The sequence below is a fragment of the Callorhinus ursinus genome, unplaced genomic scaffold, assembly GCF_003265705.2.
Source record: "Callorhinus ursinus isolate GAN/ISIS: 27379988/994484 unplaced genomic scaffold, GSC_fseal_2.0 scaffold100, whole genome shotgun sequence".
NCBI classification, from domain to species: Eukaryota; Metazoa; Chordata; class Mammalia; order Carnivora; family Otariidae; genus Callorhinus; species Callorhinus ursinus.
In genome coordinates, this window is record NW_027397162.1 from 1,059,214 (window position 1) to 1,076,200 (window position 16,987).

General features: G+C 45.7%; 2 protein-coding genes across 2 annotated transcripts in view; both read right to left on the reverse strand.

Annotated features, from left to right (window-relative positions):
* LOC112806821 (zinc finger protein 552-like) overlaps positions 1–2,531 on the reverse strand; it is a 124,767-nt gene extending 122,236 nt beyond the window's left edge. The window contains exons 1-2 of the mRNA XM_073888960.1: positions 2,295–2,531; positions 1,024–1,079 (exon numbers count right to left, since the gene is read on the reverse strand). The gene's annotated coding sequence lies outside the window, so the exon portion shown is untranslated. The remainder of the gene's footprint in view (positions 1–1,023; positions 1,080–2,294) is intronic.
* An 11,037-nt stretch (positions 2,532–13,568) lies between these two features.
* On the reverse strand, positions 13,569–16,981 carry LOC112806570 (uncharacterized). Its single transcript, XM_025848873.2, has one exon. It carries the CDS (start codon positions 16,953–16,955, stop codon positions 14,916–14,918), a length of 2,040 nt encoding a protein of 679 aa, XP_025704658.2. The 5' UTR covers positions 16,956–16,981; the 3' UTR covers positions 13,569–14,915.
* Positions 16,982–16,987: the final 6 nt, after the last annotated feature.

Consider the following 16,987-nt stretch of genomic DNA (forward strand, 5'->3'; position numbering starts at 1 on the left):
CCACACCTTCCTGCCCCACCACAAAGGATCCTCCCTTGACTCACACTTGTACCTGTCACGTGACATCCAAAGGATGTTTGACAAACTCAAACAGGTTCCAGTCCCACCCAGTACTCCCATGGATCCCAAATGAGGGAAAGCCTCAAATGCTGCTGAGAAGCCCTCCTCAGCTGCCTGTAAGCCTCCCTTCAGTAAGACACTCACAACCACATGTCACCTTAGGACACTCATGGACCCTGTTCTACTTCTCTGCTGCCCACGCTGTCCCTCAACAATCAGAATACTCCACTTTCCACTGAACCTTTGTAAATACATCAACCCTAATGGTCTCCTTGCCCAGCATAGTGAATCACAAATGACCACATTTGCCCCAGACCTTTTCCAGCAGCAAAACTTTGAAACACTACAAACACCACACAAACTCACACCAAATTTCTGTTGAAGTCCTACACCACTGAATAAAGTGCATCTCCAGAATCTCAAATGCTCCTGGACAGGGGGAGCCTCTGTGCCTCCATGGGTTAAGGGTCTGACTCCTGCTCTCAGCTCAGGTCTTGATCAGGGTCAAGAGTTCAAGCCGCATGTTAGACTCTACACTGGGCATGGAGACTACTGAAAAAAAAAATACTCCTAGATGTCCTAGCCATCTCTTGTCCCATCATTCCATGGAAGGTTTGCCCATGTATCTGCCACATCATTCTTTCTCCTTCACCACCTGTGTTGGCAATGCTCAGGAAACCCAACCAGGTGCTGAACAATACCACTCTTAAGCACACTTTACCAAGACCCTCCGACCTACCAACAGCATCGGTAGGTACTCTGCCTTTCCTAAAAGTGATCCAAATCTCCACCCTGGTCCACACAGTAGCCATCACTTTTCTAACTCTTCATCCTGAATCCTTCCCCATTTCCCAAACTTTCCTGTCCAGCTGCCCACCTTTTCCCATCACTCATATGTCTCTGAAACATCAGAGATTGTAAACAATGTCAAAACAACTTAGGTATCCCGATGGAAAAATCAACCTACTGGTAACCTCCATCCGGATGATGGGAGCCTCGATCTCTTTGGCTGCTAGGACCTGTGAAAATTAATAATGAGAAACCTCACCAAAATGGAGTCATACCCAAGAGGAAGAGACAGACTTGACCTTATACTGCCAAAGTACTTCACTACCCCACACCCAAAAAGACAGGCTTTCCTGATCACACCACCCAACAGCTCAGCCAATGCGAAGCCACTGTTCTTCAAACTCCCAGTTTACTCCAATGGACTTGGGAGTTTATTACAGCCTTCAAAACTTTGCCCTTTTCCCCTTAAAAAAATCCTACCTCTCCTTTATACTCCTCAATGTCCTATTGTTTTGCCTAAGCTTGTTTGTTCTGAATTGTATTTTCTTTCATTCCTAAATAAACCCATTTTTGTGGGTAAAATAACTGCCAGTTTTTGTTTCATTTTTAGGGTTCGCAGACCTGGAGTTTTCCCTGATTCCTCCCTTCCTCTTGTCACCTGCAACACCCTCAATTTGGTTTAGCTCTTCTCAAAAAAGGACCATAATGCAACCAATTCTCCAACATCCACGGCAGCCATTCTACTCCATCAACAATAACACTGAAGTGCCTAGGTGACTCAGTCCCTCGAGGGCCCCACTCTTGATTTTGGCTCAGGTCAGAATCACAGGACCTAGCCCCAGTTGGTCTCCTCTCTCAGAGGGGAGTCGGTTGGGATTCTCACTCCCTCTCCTCTGACCCCCCACCGCGCGCGTGCTCTCTAAATGTCCAATAAATAAAATACCTTTAAAAAAACAAAAAAATACCGCCGACTACCGCAATTCCCTCCTCCCGCGCGCCCTGCCTCCTCGCTCACCCCCGCGGCGGGCTCTCCGCTCTCGCGCCCAGACCACGCCTACTGACCCCGGGCGGAGACCGCCTCAGCAGCGCCAGGAGGGCCGGACCTCTCGGGCAGCGCGGGCCTCCCTGGCCGCGCCGCACTGTGCTCCCGACAGAAAGAAGGGCGATGTGCTGCTCCCCGCTGCCGGCGCAGGCCCCCTCCAGCCTCCCTCCGGCCTCCTCCCGCCTCAGGCCCCCTCCGGCCTCCTCCCGCCTCAGGCCCCCCGGCCCGGAGCCCGCTCCTCACGCCGGCACGCCGGCGCTCGCACACGGGGCCCCCGCCCAGCGCCGCCGCCCCGTCCGACGCCGGGGCCTGGGCCGCAGGGCCGCGAGCCGGCGCCCCGCGCTCGGGCCTCCGGGGTCTGGGTGGGCGGACGGCGGGGAGGGCCCGGGGGACGAGCGCTTACCTGCGGCGGCTCCCTGGGCGCGGCCGCCGCCATCGGACTCGGTGGGCCGGCAGCGGGGCCGGAGCGGAGCGGACACCGGGCCCCGACTGTGTGCGCCGAGGACGGCGCCTCCCCTCGCGGCTTCACGAGCAGGCCCCCGGACCCCGACGCGCGCTCCGGACCCTTACGGGATAAACGGAGCCAACCAGAGGCTAAAAGACCGCGGGGCGGGGTGCGGGGTGCGGAGGCGGGAGGCACGAGGGCGGAAGTCCCGCCCCCGGCGGGTGCGCACGCCTCGAAATGCCGTGTCCCGTTCCCTCATTGGCTCCTCGCTGCGTCCTCAAGGCCGAGGCTCTTCCGGGGGGGTGTGGCTCCCGGAGTTGTGGCGGTCTCAGAAAGGGCGCCCTCCGCCCCGGCGTTCCAGAGCTTTGGTCTCCCTCCACATCAGGAAAAGCTAAGGATAGTTACCAGCTCAGAGACCTTTTAGGAGAAGGCTCCACACGTCTAGGAAAAGATAGAATCAAACAGAGCATGTTACCGTGCTAGACCCATGTGCCTGGACAGTTGAGGCTTTTTATCATCAAAATGTGACTTTTGTCATTCCTGAAAACATTGAGGCATAGTACTGTCAACCTTAAGTAGAAATAGCCAGTTATTTCACCAGCAGTTTCTTTAGGAACAGAGGAATTTCAAGTCGGGATAGGTACACTGGCCAACCACAAGCAAGTCTAAAGAGAATAATGGAACGTCAGCTTTGATTAGGTCTTAGAAGCGGACTGGAGGGGGTGGCTTCCAAAAAAAGGTCATTGAAGAAAAGGTTTTGAAATCTGGCTGTTTTTCATTGGCTGTATGCCAAGGTTAGTGTGTTCTTGCAGCCACAAGGAAAGGTCATCCTTTCTTTTGTTTAAATGACATTAGAGTTCTAAGAAGAAAGCATGCTCCCTTATCAAGATAAAAAGTATCTCCTTCCTCCTGCTGACTATGCATGCCCTCTATGTGGGAGACCTCCCCTTTCAGGGCGAACTGACTCCATGTCAAATGTGGTTTCCTTTACTAATTTTTCAGAGTACTCGGACGGAGAAGAAAAGAGGACATTTAGGGCAACCGGAAAAGTTAAAACGAAAGGGAAATGCAAATGTTACGTTAATTAAGTGTTCTAACAAATGTGCTTTGTGTTCATACTGGGTTTTCAGGAACTCTGTGTAGGTGTATGGGAGAAATGCAGGCATAAGAGAAGTGGTCCTGCCTTCATGTGACTTTTTATTATGTTCATGGAAGGACAGGAAACTTGAACGCAGAAATACGAAGTCTACTTTAGAATGTGGCAGGTGATGTGCTTTTAGAATATAGGTGAGGTTCAATGGGGTGAAGCCCGGCACCGAGCACCAAGAAAGAATTCTAGAGACGTCTTTGGTGCAAAATCGTGCTTTATTAAAGCAGGACCCAGAGGCAGAAAGAGCTGCAGTTCCGGGTTGTGAGGTGTGGCTGATTATATGCTATGGGGAGGGTAAGGAAAAAGGGAGGTTTCAAAAGAACTTTCACATGTTAAAGACTCACAGTATACTGGAGGCTTTGCCATTGTCACGTTAAGGTTGTTCACCCCTGGGGCACCTGGGTGGCTCAGTCGTTAAGCGTCTGCCTTCGGCTCAGGTCATGATCCCGGGGTCCTGGGATCGAGTCCCACATCGGGCTCCCCGCTTAGCGGGAAGCCTGCTTCTCCCTCTCCCATTCCCCCTGCTTGTGTTTCCTCTCTCGCTGTGTCTCTCTCTGTCAAATAAATAAATAAAATCTTTTAAAAATAAAAAAGGTTGTTTACCCCTCTAGTAAGGCATTAACAGTAAAATAGTTGGGAGCTTCCTGGAGGAACATTATATTTTGCCTGCTTCAAATACCTGTCAATGGGCTGCAGATTATAAAGACATTTAATTGTATTTACATTCCCTTCTGGAAGCTAGCCCATTGATAGAAATGCTTTGTTTTTATAAATTCTAGGAGTTTGGTAAACTGAGGGAGACTCACGTCTTCTAGGATTGTGAGCACTGTAAGTTAACTATTTGTTTTTCCATTAGGGCAACCAGGAGTGCCTGAGGAATGAATGTCACATATATCCCATGGGGTTGGGAGGTGTGGAGTGTCAGCTTCTGATTTGTCCTGAGCTTGCTTTCTGTCCCTCATCATTTCCCCCCTGAACAATTTTGACTCTTAAATCTTCAAGGTTGTTGAAGGTGGAAGGTCTCATCTTGTGTAAAGTCTTCCTACTAAATAGGAGTGTAGGGCGCCTGGGTGGCTCAGTCGTTAAGCATCTGCCTTGGGCTCAGGTCATGATCCAGGGTCCTGGGATCAAGCCCGGAATCGGGCTCCCTGCTCCGCGGGAAGTCTGCTTCTCCCTCTCCCACTCCCCCTACTTGTGTTCCCTCTCTCGCTGTGTCAAATACATAAATAAAAATCTTAAAATAAAATAAAATAAATAGGAGTGTAGAGATGTCCCTACCTATGGGTCAATATTGGTCAGTTGGGGAAAGTATGGGGAGTTACAAAAGTGGGAGGCAGCTGAATCTATTGCAGTCAACATAGATGAACCTCCTTGAGTAGAAAGGATCAACTGTTAGCTGGAAGTTAGGGCATGAAGGAGTCTTGATGCTAGGCAGTGAGACACTGGAAATGACAAGAAAATAAGGTTAACATTATAATGAGAAATAGATAAGTCTCAGTAAGAGTCCTTTGATAGTTGACCTCTGATAATTTTCCTCCAGTCCAGGAGTTTAAAGCAATCACTAAAGGAAAGAGATCATTTAAAGCACCAATTTGAGTATTCATGTCAGTTAGAAAACCAGAAATATTTTGTGGTAATCTGGAACATATATACAGCATTCTGTTTTTATACTAGCACAAGTTTCACCTTGTGTAACAGTTAAAACATCTAATGCCCTTTTATTATGTAGAACTACTTCAAGCATTTGCGTTACTTTAGTATTTAATGGAGAAATGTTATTTTGAGTGTCATTTAGGGCTTTGACCAAGTACCTAAGAGTTTCCATGTGCCAAACAACATTGTCCAGGGGCGCCTTGGTGGCTCAGTCGTTAGGTATCTGCCTTCGGCTCAGGTCATGATCCCAGGGTCCTGGGATTGAGCCCTATGTCAGGCTCCCTGCTCATGGAAGACTGTACTTCTCCCTCTCCCTCTTTACTCTCCCTCCACCACCCCACCGGGTCAAATAAATAAAATCTTAAAAAGAAAAAAACATCGTCCAGTTCCAAAGGGGGAACAAAAATGGATGTTAGGTGTTCATACCAATGAGACACAGAACATGTCCACCATCATTTTACATTTGGAAGGTTGACCAGGTTGATAATGGTTTTAATAATACATCCATGCATCCAGGCAAAACCTAGAGTACAGTGGCCTATCCAGCCTGGGGGAAGCCATGGACACAAGTTAGAGCCACATAGCCACTGGGTCCTGTTAGGAGACAGTCATCTAATTCTGGGCCTCCTTTAACTGCAGTGAAGATATCAAAGGCTATTCAGTTTTGGAGGGCCATCTTTTAAATTTGTGTAATAAAAGAGAGTCTGTTCTCACTCTGTAGGGACCAAGGGAGTCCAAGTCTGGGGACAGTTTTGCTTAGCAAAGTTTTTGTCACCTCCGTGGACTTTTTACCCAAATCAGTACCATAGTGTGTATATTATATTACCTTCCATTGGTTATTTTTGGGTATAAAGATTTTTCCCTTCATTATTAAAAAGCTAGTCCTGTGCATTTCCTGATCTGAATAGACTGGACTTATGGACTTTATTGGAGTTCACACTGGTAAAAGACTTAATATTTGTTTATTTTGTGCTGCCTGCTTGGCTGCACAGTTTGCCAAATTGTTTCCTTTAGATTCTAAGGTCATATCCTTTGATGTCCTTTGAGGTGAATTATAGCTACCTCCTTGGGTAGGTGTACAGCCATAAGAAAAGTAATTAATTTCAGTCCCATGTGTGATTGGGGAGTTATGGCTTGATAATAAACCCCTTTTCTTCCAAATTGCTTCATGGACATCCAGGGCTAGGGAAGCATATTTGGAGTCAGTATAAATATTAATTTTTAAGGCTTTGGCAATTGCAAAGCACAAGAGAGCACTATAGCATACCCAGCTTTTCTTTTTTTTTACCCAGCTTTTCCGATTCCCTTTTCCATGAAACTATTGTCATCAGTAAACCAACTCTCGAATCTGTATTTTCAACAGGGGCACCTTTTAAATCTGGTTGACTGGCATCAACAAGATCAATAACCTCTGAACAATTATGCTCTATAGAAGTACAATGACCAGGTCCAGGTATAAGGGTAGTTGGGTTTAAAGTCTGACAGGTTTCAAGTATTATTCCAGACATATTTATAAGTGTAGCCTGATATTTAATAAGTCAACCTCCCATGATCCATTGGTGGCCTTTGGTTTCTAAGACACTCTGGACCTGATGTGAAGTCATTACAGTAGGGGCTGTCCCATAGTGAGTTTTGAGGCTTTTACTGGGAGGGCTGTTGTATGCTTAGCTAAAGCCTTTGTTTGCAATTGTACCTCAACAGAGGTGGTTTCTAGGATAAATATGACTATGAGGGTTAAACCCATCAAGAAGCCCTTTTTGTTTAAGGTCCAGCCTTAACAATATCCTAATTATAAGGAATCACTGGCAAGTGGGAGAAGACTTGTCTCAAGAGATAAGGGCATCCCCAAAGGCATCATCCAACATAATCATAAAGAAAGTGGGGTCATACATTATCTCTACAAGCCCATAATTAACCCTATGGAGTGGGGTATGCTCTGGCTTTTAAGGAGAGATTTCACCATCCCAGCCACATAGAATTGGTCAAGGTGCTAGTTGAGTTATACAGTTGTTGGGGAATCACTCCTATTTTCCATTGTTCAAATAATAATATGTCCATGGGTCCATATGTCCTATTTTCCATTGTTCAAATAATATGTCCATGGGTCCATATGTCCTATTTTCCATTGTTCAAATAATAATATGTCCATGGGTCCATATGTCCTGTTATTATCCCCACAGAATAACAACAAAGAAGGTTGTCTATACATGAGCTACTGTGGTAATTTCTCTGAAGTCTACCTCAAGTTGTCTAGCTTAGGTAAAGAACGTTTAAAGACAAAGAGATATAGAATTTAACATCCACAAAGGTGTATTATTGAAACACAATTTTTCTTTCTAAAATAACCCTCATTTTTAATCAGAGATAGCCAAATCAGGACTAATATATTTGAAAAACAAGTCCAATTTTAACAAACATGGCCTAATCATTTACATAAGCTCAGCAAGAATAATGATTGGTCATATAGATCTTATAGAATCTGCTTTGCTGGAACTTTTTTTTTTTTTAAGATTTCATTTATTTATTTGACAGAGAGAGAGATAGCAAAAGCAGGAACACAAGCAGGGGGAGGGTCAGAGGGAGAGGCAGGCTTCCTGCCGAGCAGAGAGCCCGATGCGGGGCTCGATCCCGTGACTCCAGGATCATGACCTGAGCCGAAGGCAGTTGCTTAACCAACTGAGCCACCCAGGCGCCCCCTGCTGGAACTTTTATAAGGAATCTCTAGGTTGAACTTTTAGTAGCCTCTCCAGGCCAGAAGCCAAGCCAAGTACTTGCCATCAGACATGCCAGCAATACCTGTACATTTGGTTGGATTCCTCTTCCTGAGGTCCACAGTATATCCTGAGGTTCCTGCACTGTCAGGAAGTGACATTCTTTACTCGCCTGATAAGGCTGCTGGGAACTCTGTAAGCAAGGTAACAGGCCAACAGTTCCAAGGGGCTTTCTGGCTCCAGGTTTCATAAAGTCAGCTTAGTTCCTTAAAGTTGTTTGGTCATATCTGAGTCTCTGCACGTCTCTCTCAAATATGGCATTCCAGTCAAAGCCTTGGTAAAATAACCAATGTTTCCAATGATGTCCTGTTACAAGGAGAACAATTACTGAACTTATGCAAATGACTCTGATTGCCATGGAAGAAAGAATACTGAGACCTTTTGAATTTCAGAGGGTTCAGGTAGAAAGAAAAGGTAAATGCTTAAATTTGTTCACAAATGAATACTTTTTCACCTTTCTGTAAGTCATAGATATCTTAAGAGAAAGTTTCCTTAATCTGGAAGAGAAAACATTAGAGAACCAACAATGTTTCAAGCAAGAGTCACAAAACTAGGGCGCCTGGGTGGCTCAGTTAGTTAAGCGACGGCCTTCGGCTCAGGTCATGATCCTGGAGTCCGGGGATCGAGTCCCACATCGGGCTCCCTGCTCAGCGGGGAGTCTGCTTCTCCCTCTGACCCTCCCCCCTCTGGTGCTCTCTCTTTCTCTCTCTCAAATAAAATCTTTAAAAAAAAGTCACAAAACTATAATCATATTTTTAGTTCATTTAGTCCCATGTTACTAGTTGTTTAGTTCGAATGAAGGTTTTAGTTGGTTCTGGAAATTCTTACTCATTTCATTTTTATGATCTTAAAGATACTGAATACCTGTTTTTGTTCTAAAAGTCCTTTATATGAACCTCCTTGAAGACGAAAACTCATTTTGCAAGAGAATAAGAACAATTATAAATGAGAAAAACTCAGAAATGGACATTGTTAATGATCTGATACAAGAGTTCATTATGAAACAACTGACAAGGAAACTCAATTATTCTGTGACACATAACACTTCAATAGCCGGAACATCAAGTGATGATGACCCCATACCAGAATGTAACATACCAAACAAACAAGCCTAATGAGTCAGACTTTGTTCACAATTTAAATCTTGGGGAAAGTTTGTTAAAACCTTAGAAAGTTTTAGGGATGCCTGGGTGGCTCGGTTGGTTAAGCGTCTGCCTTCAGCTCAGGTCGTGATCCCAGAGTCCTGCAATGGAGCCCCACATCATGCTCTCTGCTCAACGGGAGAGCCTGCTTCTCCCTCTCCCTCTGCCTGCTCTGCCTGTTTGTGCTTTCTACCTCTCTGTCAAATAAATAAATAAAATCTTAAAAAACAAAAAATGGTCAATGATCTTGGGAGGGCATTGCCTTAAGGATCAGCGGTGGGAACTTAGACTCCAGAGGAAGTATGGGAACTCAGCCCAGAGGGTCCTTCCTAAATCTTCTACCCAGGGTGCTGACTCCCTGCAGTTCTCTGTTCCTGAGCCACCCCTCCTGTCTGCTGTGTGGTACTGAGGTGCTCGGGAGACCCCACGCCGATCTCCACATGCTCAGCCCCTTTCTCACTGACTCCCCAAGACGCCATCGTGCTCACAGGAGGGTTCACAGAGGAAGAGGAAGGGGTTCGCATATTAGCACCCAACCTGGATACACACTTCCTTGCACGAGAAGATGTACCCCTCCTGGCTTCCCTCCCTCCCTCCTTCTTCCTCTTTTTCTTTCTTCCTCCTTCCTTCGTTCCTTCCTTCTCCTCTCCCCTCCCCTTTTTTCTTTCACTCTTCCTTTTCTTTTTTTCTGTCCTTCCTTTTTTTTTTTAAATAAAAACGCTAGTAAGTTAAAATTAATTTCTTTTTTTTGAAAAAGATTTTATTTATTTGAGAGAGAGAGGGAGAGCGAGCGAGCACATGAGGGGGGGAGGGTCAGAGGGAGAAGCAGACTCCCCGCCGAGCAGGGAGCCCGATGCGGGACTCGATCCCGGGACTCCAGGATCATGACCTGAGCCGAAGGCAGTCGCTCAACCAACTGAGCCACCCAGGCGCCCTAAATGAATTTCTTTTAAGCCATTGTCATTATAGCCCATGCATTAAGGGCAGCCTTAAAGAGATTTACGTTGACCGTCACCACCTCCTCCACTCTCTTGCACAGCAGGCAAAGGTCAGGGCCAAACTTCTAGAGTCCCAGAACTAGTGCACTACAGGTGAGGTGGTCCCCTGCTGTAGCCACTAAGCTCTAGGTGAGAGGAGCTGAGACCCATCAGAGCCCAGGGTGGCAGCTTCAGGTTGAACCAGGAAACCTGACCTTCCTGGGCATCCCCCAGCCTACAAATGCAAAGGATCCTTCTTCTTCTTTTTTTTTAAGATTTTATTTATTTATTTGACAGAGACACAGGGAACACAAGCAGGGGGAGTGGGAGAGGGAGAAGCAGGCTTCCCGCTGAGCAAGGAGCCTGATGCGGGGCTCAACCCCAGGACCCTGGGATCACGACCTGAGCTGAAGGCAGACACTTAATGATTGAGCCACCCAGGCGCCCCGCAAAAGATCCTTCTGACATGCAAGCCCTCGGGTGGAAGGGGTGCCCCTTGCCATGGAAGCTGAAAGTGGATCAAAACAGGCAGAAGGTCAAATGGGACAGTTCAAACAAAAGGCCAAAGTCACCACCTGGAGACAACAAAACCTGCACCAACACTGACCCCAGATCTATTCTGAGACAGCCTCCACCCCACCTGACTCCCAGTCCTTCCAGGATAGGGGGAGGCTGGAAATGCCCCAAGCGCCCACCCCATCCCCAGGCCTAGCAGGCTACCCCTGAGACAGCTGTCTGGAAACAGCCCAAGGCTGTGGTGAGATGCACAGAATGTAGACTCCTTGGGGGACCAGCTGTCAACTATTACAGAAAGAGAAGGAGGGCGCCCGGGTGGTTCAGTTGGTTAAGTGTCTGCCTTTGGCTCAGGTCATGATCACAGGGTCTTGCATCGAGCCCCGCATCCAGATCCCTGCTCAGCAGAGAGCCTGCTTCTGCCTCTGCCTCTGCCGCTCCCCCTGCTTGTGCTGTCAAATAAATAAAATGGAGGAGCAGGAGCAGGAGGAAAGAGAAGGAAATAAATCACCTGGAGGATGGTGCTCCAGGGTGAGTTCTTTCAGTGTCCCCTGGGTGGGATGGGAGAAAACAACTCGTAACCTGGTGGGTGTGCCTGACAAAACTGCCACTACTAGGTTGAGACCAGCAGATTTCCAGTCACCCATCCGGGTGTTCAGGGATGTTCCTCCCCTGCGGCCTGTCAGGATTAAAGTCTCCTGCCTGTGATGCTCCTGCACACCTCCAGCCAGCTCACAGCCCCCCAGTGAGTGGTTCTCCACCAAACACCCACATACAGTTACTCAGCACCTTTTTCTGAGCATTATCTCGCTCTCATAGTGGAAGAATTTACACTCTGTAAATTGGCAAACACTACAAAACAGAGATGAGTTTTGTTTTTCTGAATGGCTGGATTTAAGAAGAAAATGATGACATAATGGTAAGAATGCACCCTAGACTTAAATGTGTAAAGTATTTTGGGCTATGACATCGTGCAGGACACAAAAAATCTCAGGAAAAATAATGAAGAAATAGCCTTCCAGTATTACTATGACTCCATTGAGAAAAATGTCACACCATGTGTGAATGAGGAAAATTCCAACACATATCTTTGTTGTATGCATATCTTATTTGAAATTAAAAAGGGAACTACAAAGAAACTCACATAACTCACATCAAAGAAAATAGGCAAATGATATGAACAGAAATTGTACCACAAAAAATACACACATGGTAAATAAACACATGAAAAAATGCTGAAAGTCAGAAATGCCTAGGAAATGCAATTACAACATAGCACTACACATGCATTAAAAGGGCTGACATTAAAGACTGGCCCTGGGTGCCTGGGTGGCTGAGGTCACGATCCTGGAGTCCCGGGATCGAGTCCCGCATTGGGCTCCCAGCTCAGCGGGGAGCCTGCTTCTCCTCTGACCCTCCCCCCTCTCATGATCTCTATCTCATTCTCTCAAATAAATAAATAAATAAAATATTAAAAAGAAAAAATAAAGACTGGCCCTATCAAGTACTGTCAGGGACTGAAGATACTGCAACTCTCTCATATGCCCGGTGGAAATGCAGTGGTGAACAGTTTAGACCCCATTTTGGCCCTTTCATGAGAATGTTAACACTCACCTGCCTGTGCCTAGTCATTGTGCTTTGAGTTTTAACACAAGAGAAATGAAACCTCTATCCGCATAAGGAATTATAATGAAAATATATAGGGGGATTCGTTTTTGAAAGGGAAACACTGGCAATAATCCACATGCTCCAACCAGATGCAGAGATCAATAGTGGTGCACATCCAGAGAAGAAAACAGTAATGTAGACTGAAAGGGACATACTTGCAAAACGACGTCAGGGGCTAATGACCGAAGTAAAAGCTAAGAGGGGCGTCTGGGTGGCTCAGTCAGTTAAGCATCTACTTTCAGCTCAGGTTGTGAACTCAGGGTTCTGGGATGGCGGCCCCATCAGGCTCCCTGCCCCTCCCCCAGCTCATGCTCTAAATAATTAAAATCTGAAAAAAAAAGAAAAAGAAAAAGGGTGAGAAGTCCAGCTTGAGGAGGAATGCTTTATTATTTTTAAAGATTTTATTTATCCATTTGTCAGAGAAACAGAGAGAGCAAAGCAGGGGGAGCTGCAGGCAGAGGGAGAAGCAGGCTCCCTGCTGAGCAAGGAGCCCAATGCAGAACTTGATCCCAGGACCCTGGGATCGTGACCCGAGCCAAGGGCCGACGCTTAACCCACTGAGCCACCCAGGCATCCCGAGGAATGGTTTATCTAAGGACTTCGGGAAAGAAGCAAGACTTGGGCAACCTTAACAGAAGTAGGACTCCAAACCACTACCACCAGTAAGACCTGCTTTTATAGCCCTAGAGGCTGGGGTGTACCTGTGAGACAACCTGGGAGTCAGATGGTTCAGAACAGGTGTCTGCCATAGCTGTGTATGGTACTAAGAAGAATGCTGGCTAAGCGGGGTCACAAAGTTACATCCCTGGACCATGTAATCTCCCATTTTTGTCCTTTTCCAGCCTGCACCACAATGGCCTTGACATGTAAGCACTATAGAGGACAGAATTTAGACTCTTTTGGATTATTTTGATGTGTATCTGAAAGTGAAGAATTTCTGTGCACATTTATCCTTCCCAGCCAGTCACTACATCTGTGGATACACTTTCTTAAGAGATACACAACACTTAGGTGGCTGATGTCTCCTCTACTCCCTAACTACCCAATCTCCTAAATTACCAATTAGAATTCCCCTGCCCCTGTGGTGTTACAAGTGACTACTGTACACCAGGTCACATGACTACTTTGAAGGATCTGGGGTAGAGATTCTACTCAACAGTGCCTGACATTCTGTGCTATCAGCTGTGGACAAGCAAAATATTCCTGTTTCCACAAGTCCTGGAGATGGTCTCAACTGCTCCCTCTTCACGGTGACCTCTGAGCACACAAAACTTACTAGCACCCAGACCACAAAACCCAGATGTGGATCCTGGGAGGCTGTATTAGCTAGAACTGATATTACACAGAAGCACACAGGGTGATGAGACAAGAGAAATTTATTTTCCCACAGATCTGGAGTCTAGAAATTAGACATAAGGTGTCAGCAGGGTTAGTTTCTTTCCAGGTCTCTCTCCTTGGCTTGTAGATGAGGACTCCCTATCTTCACAGTCAACCATGTGTGCCTGTATCCTCATGTCTTATCACGAAGCCAGCACACTGCATAAGAGTCCATCCTAAGAACCCATTTCAACTTCACGATCTCTTTGAAGATGCTATGTCTAACTATAGTCACACTGTGAGGTTGTGGGGGTTACAACTTCAAAATATGAATTGTGGGTGCACATTCAGCCCATCAGATAGGTTTTAGAGTTAATGCAAATTAAGGCCCAGGCTGGAGAATACTAATGCTGTATGTATGTAGGTATTATCTTCTCTGGGACACAATGAATTTGGAATACAAGGAAATGTGCTCACTCCTACATGTGGGCAGAGCCCAATTCTGCTTTCAAACCACTCCTTAGAGTGAACACAACACCTAAAATAACAGATAATTAAATAAAAAAGACATCTATTCATTCATAAACCAGAGCAACAATGGCATCCAATTCCTGTTACTGACTTAGAAGCTGCAAAGATTTATCAGAAGAATTGGAAGACCAACAACTCCCTAAGAGATTTAGTCTTCCTGTGCAAGTAACCACCCAGAACACAGATCAGGTACTAATGGTCAACACTGGGTCACATGCATGACCAAAATTAGAAGGAAATGAAGAGGTTCAATTACCCATAATTTCTATCAGCAAATGACAAAGGAGAGGTCAGCATTCTTGAGCATATTGGGAGGTGACTGACACACATTACTGGGACCATCCAGGTGGCAGAGATGACTTCTGCCATGGAATCTGGCAGTGATTTCTAGCAATAACTTCAGACACATCAGAACGCAATATGCAACTTCTGAGTATTTCCCCAAAGGCTGGAACTTATGGAAAGTCACTGAACTGTAGACATTCAGGTGAACAAAGTTCCATTCAGGAAGATGGCAGCCTCACCTTCAATGATATTTTAACTCTTTCTGCAGTGTGAACTCTCAAGTGTGGAATGAAGACAGATAATGGGCTAAAGGAATTGTGTCATTCACATACTCATGAGGCCTCACTCCAGGTTTAATTCAGATTTTTATGAAACTGTATCTCTGAATTATCTCCCAAGACATCACATGCTAATCCTACTGAATTAGAGGGTAGGGAGTGAACATACCAATTTTAGTGAACATAGACATTCAGTTCGTAATACTGCCCATAAGGACTCTATTAACTTTATTTCCTCATGTTGAAGGAGACTGAAGCTATAGCTGAAAGATTCCCTACAACACCAGCACATCCCTAAGTCCTGTTGCCGCTGTGAACTCTGTGATGATAACTAAGAGCATCATGACTGAGAAAAGATTTCCCGCATTCACTGCAAGCAAAAGACCTTTCTCCTGTGTGAATTCTCTGGTGTTTTATGAACGTCGACTTACACTTCCAAGATTTCCCACATTCATTGCACTTATAAGGCTTTTCACCTGAGTGAACCTTTACATGTACATTGAGGCTATTTCTTCGGACAAAGGACTTGCCACACTCACTGCACTCATAGGGCCTTTCCCGAGAGTGAACTCTCTGATGAGAACGGAGGACAGAACGAGTGGTGAAAGACTTCCCACACTGACTGCACTCATAGGGCCTTTCTCCAGTGTGAAGTCTCTGGTGATCACGGAGGACAGAACTAGTGGTGAAAGACTTCCCACACTCACTACAATCATAAGGACTTATTCCAAGGTGACTCTGACGATGGTACCGGAGGGCGCAGCTATGACTGAAAGACTTCCCACATTCACTGCACAGGTAAGGCTTTTCTCCTGTGTGAATTCTCTGGTGTTGAATGAACGTCGACTTATAGTTCAAAGATTTCCCACATTCATTACATTTATAGGGTCTTTCACCTGAGTGAACCTTGATGTGTACATTGAGGCTATTTCTGTGGAGAAAGAACTTGCCACAGTCACTGCACTCATAAGGCCTTTCTCCAGTGTGCACTCTTTGGTGAGAACGGAGGGCAGAACTAGAGGTAAAAGATTTTCCACAGTCACTGCACTCATAAGGTCTTTCTCCCGTGTGTACTCTCTGGTGAGAACGAAGGACAGAGGTAGCGGAAAAAGATTTCCCACAATCATGGCACTCATAAGGCCTTTCTCCTGTGTGAATTCTCTGGTGTTGAATGAATGTTGACTTACACTTCAATGATTTCCCACATACATTACACTTATAAGGCTTTTCACCTGAGTGAACCTTCAGGTGCACACTCAGGCTATTTCTTCGGACAAAGGACTTGCCACATTCACTGCACGCATAAGGTCTCTCTCCAGTGTGAACTCTGTGGTGATAATGGAGGGCAGAGCTTGTAGTAAAAGTTTTGTCACATTCACTGCATTCATAAGGCCTTTCTCCAGTATGAAGTCTCTGGTGATCACGGAGGACAGAACTAGTGGTAAAAGTTTTCCCACATTCACTGCATTCGTAAGGTCTTTCTCCAGTGTGAACTCTCTGGTGAGAATGAAGCACGGAACTAGTGATAAAAGACTTCCCGCATTCACTGCACTCATAAGGCCTTTCTCCTGTGTGAATTCTATGGTGTTTAATCAACGACGACTTACACTTCAAAGATTTCCCACATTCATTACACTTATAAGGCCTTTCACCTGAGTGAACTTTTCTATGTACCTTGAGGATATTTCTTCGGACAAAGGACTTGCCACATTCGCTGCACTGATAAGGTCTCTCTCCTGTGTGAATTCTCTGATGATACCGTAGGTCAGTCCTAGAGATAAAAGATTTCCCACATTCACTGCACTCATAAGGCCTCTCTCCTGTGTGAATTCTCTGGTGTTTAAGGAACGTTGACTTAAACTTAAATGATTTACCACATTCGTTACATTTATAAGGTCTTTCACCTGAGTGAACCTTTATGTGTACATTCAGAGTATTTCTTCGGAGAAAGGACTTGCCACATTCGCTGCACTCATAAGGCTTTTCTCCTGTGTGAACTCTCTGGTGTTTAATGAATGCTGACTTATACTTTAAAGATTTCCCACATGCGTTACATTTATAAGGCCTTTCACCTGAGTGAACCTTTATGTGAACATTGAGGCTATTTCTTCGGAGAAAGGACTTGCCACATTTACTGCACTCATAAGGCCTTTCTCCACTGTGAACTCTCTGGTGATAATGGAGGACAGAACTACTGGTAAAACATTTCCCACAATCACTGCACTCATAAGGTCTTTCCTCTGTGTGAGATCTCTGATGATAACAGAGGGCAGACATAGAGGGAAAAGATTTTGTGCAGCCACGACATTTATAAAACCTTTCACCAGGTTGCATCCTATGAGTAATCAACACTGAGCTACAGCTAA

What these genes read in the sequence shown, in the direction of transcription:
- LOC112806570 (XM_025848873.2), bottom strand. Translation starts at nt 16,955, where the DNA reads ATGCAACCTGGTGAAAGGTTTTATAAATGTCGTGGCTGCACAAAATCT.